This window comes from Gossypium raimondii, chromosome 10 (genome assembly GCF_025698545.1).
Source record: "Gossypium raimondii isolate GPD5lz chromosome 10, ASM2569854v1, whole genome shotgun sequence".
NCBI classification, from domain to species: domain Eukaryota; kingdom Viridiplantae; phylum Streptophyta; class Magnoliopsida; order Malvales; family Malvaceae; genus Gossypium; species Gossypium raimondii.
The window spans coordinates 54,443,539-54,449,750 of NC_068574.1; the positions used below are offsets into that span (position 1 = coordinate 54,443,539).

Below are 6,212 nucleotides of genomic sequence, written 5' to 3' on the forward strand. Positions count from 1 at the left end.
ATCTCAAATATGGAAAAATGAATACTATTTTCTGTAATTTCTTCCATTTTTCTTGAACATGTTTGTACAAGAGAAAATTCTAATCCAACTTGACTGTGCTCAGTATAAAAGAATGACCACCCTCTGTAATAATCTAATTAAAAACTATAACAATTTCAATGGAATGAGCAGAAGACCAAAAAAGCAATGAAAGAAATGTAGACATCGGAGATGATTTTGGGGCTAGGAGGTCGGAACAAAGGTTCCGACGTAACCGAAACCGGCGATGAAGAAGGCGATAGATTGAAGGAAAAGGAATATGAAATACCGATTCTTTCCAAATCCCATATCATAGCAGCCACAGAAGAATAGGTATGCCCCAACCCCAAGCTCTAGCAGATGGAGCCTATAATTACGTACAACCATTAACCACACAATATATATGATCATCTTTTAGGGAAATGTGGTTAGGACTAATTACCTTTCTCCCATTCGGATATGAGTTCTCTTGGAAGCTTTTGCCCCTGATTTAGCCTTGAGAGCATCTCCTAATTTCTCCGTAACAACCCATTCGTTCACTCGTCCGGCCTCCAATAGACCGATGAATGTTGCCTTAGTCCGATGTAGTGACATTACATTCTCGAAAAGAATCCAAAACATCACCAAATGCAATGATCTGTAGCATGCATTGGACATATGCCTTAGATACGAACATTTTAAGAAACAAGTTGGGAAAATAGAAATATAACCTTGGAGTTCCGACAGCATTGAGAAGGGTGATGATAGAAGGAATGTAGACTGCTCCCCATTTAGGAACTTGGACTTCGGGAACGAAAACAGTTGTGGGTAAAACGACACAGTAGAAAACAAATGTGACAATGTGAGCTACTATCTTTCGGACAAAGAAGAAACTGTATATCACATAAAACTTCTTCCATAGAGATACTTTCTGTCATAAAAAACAAAAGCAGGTTAATTACTAAAAAAGTTGATCTTGATTTTATGGTTTCATTAAAAGTTTGGGATTGTACCCTATTTCTTATGATTTCGATTGCCATTTTCTTGAAGAGGTTAGCAGGGCCACAGGACCATCTATGCTGTTGATACCTGTAAGCTTTGAATGTACTTGGCAATTCATTTTTCACCTAAATTAAATCAAGAATATATACATTAATGGAATCCATTTGGTAAAAGTAGACTAACATTTGGTCCTTCTACTTAAAAATGGATAAATCTGTTAAAAATAGTTCATTATACATTAGCTGAGATACATGTGGTACACTAGGTATCATTTTCTAGTTATTATGTCTACCACGCCAATCTTTAACAGTATAAAAAAAATGATATTTTTAACCAAAAAAATCAATTTGCTCTTTGATTTAATGTACAGAAATTAATTTACCCATTTTTTGAGTAGAGGGTGGAAAATGTAATTTGACTCTTAATACAAGTATATTTTTCTAATTAAGATCATTAACAATACCTTGAGGTTACCAACATAAACGAATTTCCAGCCTTTAAGACTAGCCCGGACAGCCAAATCCATGTCTTCCACAGTTGTTCTGTCTTTCCATCCACCAGCTTCATTCAATGCTGAAATTCTCCATACACCAGCCGTCCCTGCAACGTATGGTCTAGCCTTTTATTAACCATGCATAAATATAGAAACTTTGCTTTATTTAGAGGTCTTAAAAACCATTGATGCCCTTTTATAAAGGTGGGTTTTACCATTGAAACCAAAGAAAGCATAGGTTGAAGACCCCACTTCTTGCTCCACTGTGAAATGGTAATCCAATGACATCTCTTGCATCCTTGTCATTAAGCATTCATCTGAGTTGACTGCAACACAAACCAAAACTCATAATCATTATGTTAATCCCAAACCATATAGATGATAATCATTTCATGGAGTTATATCTATGTTTTACTTATGATAATAATAAAAACCCATCATGATTTATTGAATACAAAATATTGAGGGTTTAATCATATGAAAACGAAAGATCAATGCAGTATCTAGCAAATTAATCCATGGTTAATCTATCAACATCATGTGTTATATTTTTTAATGGCAAATTCACGGTTGGACATTTTGGGGGCTAGACACCGACAATTTGCTATAATAAACAATAGATTAAAATATACTGTTAGTACTTGTATTCAATAGAATTTGAGATTTAGTCCTACATTCTAAAACGTATCTTGATTAGCCGACCGTCAACCTTTCTACACCTGGCAACATTTTTTTTTGGCCCAGTGATATCATCAAACCTTAATTTAAAAGGAAAAATATATATATTTTGTCAAGAGACACCCTCGTGACCAAAAAAGAATAGAAGAAAAATGGCAGACAGGGAGGACCACCGACACACACGAAATGAAAGGAAAGGTCCAGCAGAATGAAAGCAAAAGCGGTAAAAGTGTAATTAAGTTTCTGAATTAGAATTCAGATTTTATTTTAGAGTAAATTATTTTTTATATATTATATCAAAAAATAAATTAATCTTTCTTTCTATAAAAAGTTTTCATTCAATTCTACTGATAAAAACTTATCATTGTACATCAGCATAATGTGCACATGATACATCATGTGTCACTTTTTAATTATTCCATCATACTAATTTTTAACAGTACAAATGAATTAATTTTTTCAATAGAAAAGATTAATTTATTTTTTGATTTAATATACAGGAATTAATTATCTATTTTTTAGTGAAGGAACAAAATGTAATTTGACCCTAATATAATACAAGCAAAAGCTACTTAACAAATTTGAAGAATTAAAGGTGGGTACCAAATTTCCAACGTGCTTGAACGAGTGCGATTTCAGGATTGTTGATGAGGAAAGGGATGGTCCGGTATAAGAAGTCCGGTTCAGGCTGGAAATCAGCATCGAAAATGGCGACATAATCACATTGTTTCACGTAGCTATGTTTCATTCCTTCTTTCAAAGCACCTGCTTTGTATCCATTCCTGTTGTCCCTTATCTCGTACTTTATATTTATGCCTTTGCTTGCCCACCTTTTGCATTCTTGTTCCACCATGCTCTATCATAATTACATTTCAGAACCCAACATCAAAACCCCATGTTCTATATCTGTAAAAAAGTTACTTCAAAAAAATTTTAATGAGACAAAACCTTAATGGCACGATCTGTTGAATCATCGAGAACTTGAATTATGATACGATCAGCTGGCCAAGAAAGTCCACATGCAGCTCCAATGGATAGTTGATAAACCTGTACGTAATGTAAGCCAACAATGTCTCAGATAAAGTATACAAAATGAAGCAAAGTATATACAAAGACGAAGTGACGAACCTCTTTTTCATTGTACATTGGGATTTGTATGAGAACCATGGGATAAGCAGAATTACCAAGCTCAACATCATCCTTTATTGCCTCCCATTTGTACATTTTCTCTGGTTTTCTCCCTAACAACTTGAGAAACACTATGACTATCCCCATATACACCCTTTCCACGAAAAGCATTACCGACATTGCCAGACATACAACGATCATAACTTTCAAGAACGGCACAAGCAGCGGCGCCTTGGTTTGTTTCCAGATCAACCCAATTTGGCCTGTCAAGGCTATCGTACCATCTTGACTCTCCATCAGGATATTATTTAACTCTTATTATTATGGAATGCTCCTCAGACAGGAGCCTGCTTGAGAAAGTAGTCTCTATATATATATGCGTGTGTGTGTGTATGGTTTGGTTTGATTACAAAGAAGAGCTTGAGGGTTTGCGAAAAGAACACGGATGTTTAGTTTGGTTTTCGAGAGGGGGTATGATTATTGCTTGTGAGTCACGTATAGGCAAGGTTGTATAAGAGACAGTAGCTGGACTTTTGTCAGTAAGTAGATCAAAAGCACTCTATTTCAGCACCACCACCCACTCCCCCTGAACCATCACAAAGCAATAAGAAAAGAAAAACTTAGATTTAGCCAATCAAGTTGTTTAAAGAAGGGAGGCCTGGATTAGAGCTGATGCAAGAAGAAAATGTCTTTGTGTTTGTGTATATATATTATCATTTGTGATTGCATCTCCAAAAATGTAATACACCTTTATACGGGCATTCACCATTTGTTGAGTTGAGTATACTATATTAACAAAAGTATTGAAAAGAAAAGTTAGGCCAAATTAAGAAAAAGACAGCTGATCTTAGACAGGCAAAGAAATTAGACTGATTCCATCAACTCTCGTACCTTTCAAATTTAGTTTAAATTTTTAGTTTAGACATCGCTTTCAATAGCTTGGATTTATGTGATAGATAGATGGGAGAAACCATAGGAACATTTTTTTTTTTAACACAAAAGCTAAAACTATTTATAATCTTTTTTAATCTATAAATAGAAGAATAATACGTTTTAACATACTTTCACATCCTCTTGTATTGACAATAATACTTATGTCAATCTAGTTAATACTCAATCAACTACTCTCATTAAATTTTATTCAAATTTATTCTAATATTGATTCAAATATTTCGATTATCCATTAAATATTATATAGTTATAAGAATTTATTTATTATTCTAATTATAATTTTAAAACAAATAATAAGATTTTGTTTTGTTTTTTGGGTTACAATAAATAGAGTGGCATTTATATTAGAAAAACATAAAAAAGGAAATTAACGTGAAACACATTCCCGTTTTGAAAGAATTAGAAGTTTGTGATTTTGTTTTCATTGAGCAGAATTGAATGGAATAATGATGATGGGTAGGCTGCTTCAATTTTCGGGTACTGCCTATTGTCAAAGTAATTTGACTGCTTTTTGGTAGGATTATATTGAAATATTCATCCCTACATATGTTTAATCACCTTTTGAATAGGAAAAAGTCAGCACATTTAGGAATCTTTTGCATTCTTAATTGCCCTTTTTATTTTATTATTAAAAGAAGATGTGAGGAAAATGAATGGTGGAATTCATGTTCTTATATGTTCTAATGGCGATGGCTTTCATGCATGATATCTTCTTCTTTTTTAATTAAGAGTTTGACTGATTGGTAAAGGAAGGAAATCATTTTCACTCATTTCATCCATTTACCAACAAATTAAGCTCTAATCATGGAAGTTAAAGGACATGAGATTGAATCCCCTTTGGGTCTTTTGATTTGGATACTAAGATCAATTTTTTTTTTTTTGCTATTTTATTTGACACTACTATTATTGTTGTAATTTGGAGGAGGTGACTTTGAACACATTTTTTTTTATTAAGAGTTGAAGAGAGGTTATAAGTGAAAGTAAGCAGTATATAGTAAAAAAAAAAGATTAGATTTGAGTGTAATTATTTGTAATTATAAAAGAGTGACATGTTTGGATAACTATTATAATTTATGGGTCTGATTGAATTGAGTGAAATTAGAGCACCCTAATTACACTCTCGAATTTTTAGGGAAAAGATGAGAATTGGGGATAACTGCGCATGTAATACAAGCCATTACTAATTATTTTATGGCTTTCCAAACACACATAAATAATTTAAATTAAAAAATTATTTTTCTATAATAATAATATATTTTAATTTTAGGACATATATTTTATTTTTAAAATATAATTATATATTTATTATTCGATAAAAATATCTTGCTAAATGTTTCACTCAATCTTTTACCTAATAGCAAATTAGGTTTAGGAAGGCTATATTATAAATTCCATATTGGTTTTGCATCGAAACGTATATAAGCACCCTAACATAAGTTCTATAAAACCCTTTTCAAAAAAACTGTTATAAATTCTATATTAATTTGGGCCGGGTGAATAATAGTAACTGAAATATTATATAAAAACGAGTTTGGGTTTGCAATTTGACAGCCTAGCATAAGTCAAATGCGGAATTAGGTTTATAAAACCAATTACAATCAAAGAATTACAAAGTTGGTTTAGATTTTAGATTTTAGAGTGTTAAGAAATGTGTTTAAGACAAATCCCAAAATTGGTTTAAGAATTGCATCCAATAATTCATAAAACTAGTTATGTAAATATAAAAAGTTTTCTTGTACCATTTTGTGGGGTATAATACTATTTGAGAGAATGGAGTTAGAAACAAACGCTAAAAATAGTTCGTGAATATATAATTCAAGACATTCAAAACTTCGAAATGTGGTTGAGAGAATATTTCTTATTTTAAAAAAATATTGGTAATGTAAAGAAATTGAAATATATATATATATATATATATTTAAACAGTTACGATTTGATAAAATCAGAATCTAGCTTCTAAACG

General features: G+C 32.0%; 1 protein-coding gene across 1 annotated transcript; it reads right to left on the reverse strand.

Moving 5' to 3' along the window:
• LOC105774987 (glucomannan 4-beta-mannosyltransferase 9) lies at positions 1–3,842 on the reverse strand. The gene is made up of 9 exons (XM_012597541.2): positions 3,299–3,842; positions 3,119–3,217; positions 2,774–3,026; positions 1,708–1,818; positions 1,463–1,599; positions 1,011–1,124; positions 729–928; positions 461–655; positions 1–385 (listed from the first exon to the last, which is right to left on the reverse strand). The coding sequence occupies exons 1-9, from the start codon at positions 3,593–3,595 to the stop codon at positions 223–225; spliced, it is 1,569 nt and encodes a 522-aa protein (XP_012452995.1). The 5' UTR covers positions 3,596–3,842; the 3' UTR covers positions 1–222.
• Positions 3,843–6,212: the final 2,370 nt, after the last annotated feature.

What these genes read in the sequence shown, in the direction of transcription:
- LOC105774987 (XM_012597541.2), bottom strand. Translation starts at nt 3,595, where the DNA reads ATGGAGAGTCAAGATGGTACGATAGCCTTGACAGGCCAAATTGGGTTG. An exon ending in TGCTTTCTTTGGTTTCAATG is followed by an intron (nt 1,600 to 1,707) that starts GTAAAACCCACC and finishes CATACGTTGCAG; the next exon opens with GGACGGCTGGTGTATGGAGA. An exon ending in CATATCCGAATGGGAGAAAG is followed by an intron (nt 386 to 460) that starts GTAATTAGTCCT and finishes ACGTAATTATAG; the next exon opens with GCTCCATCTGCTAGAGCTTG.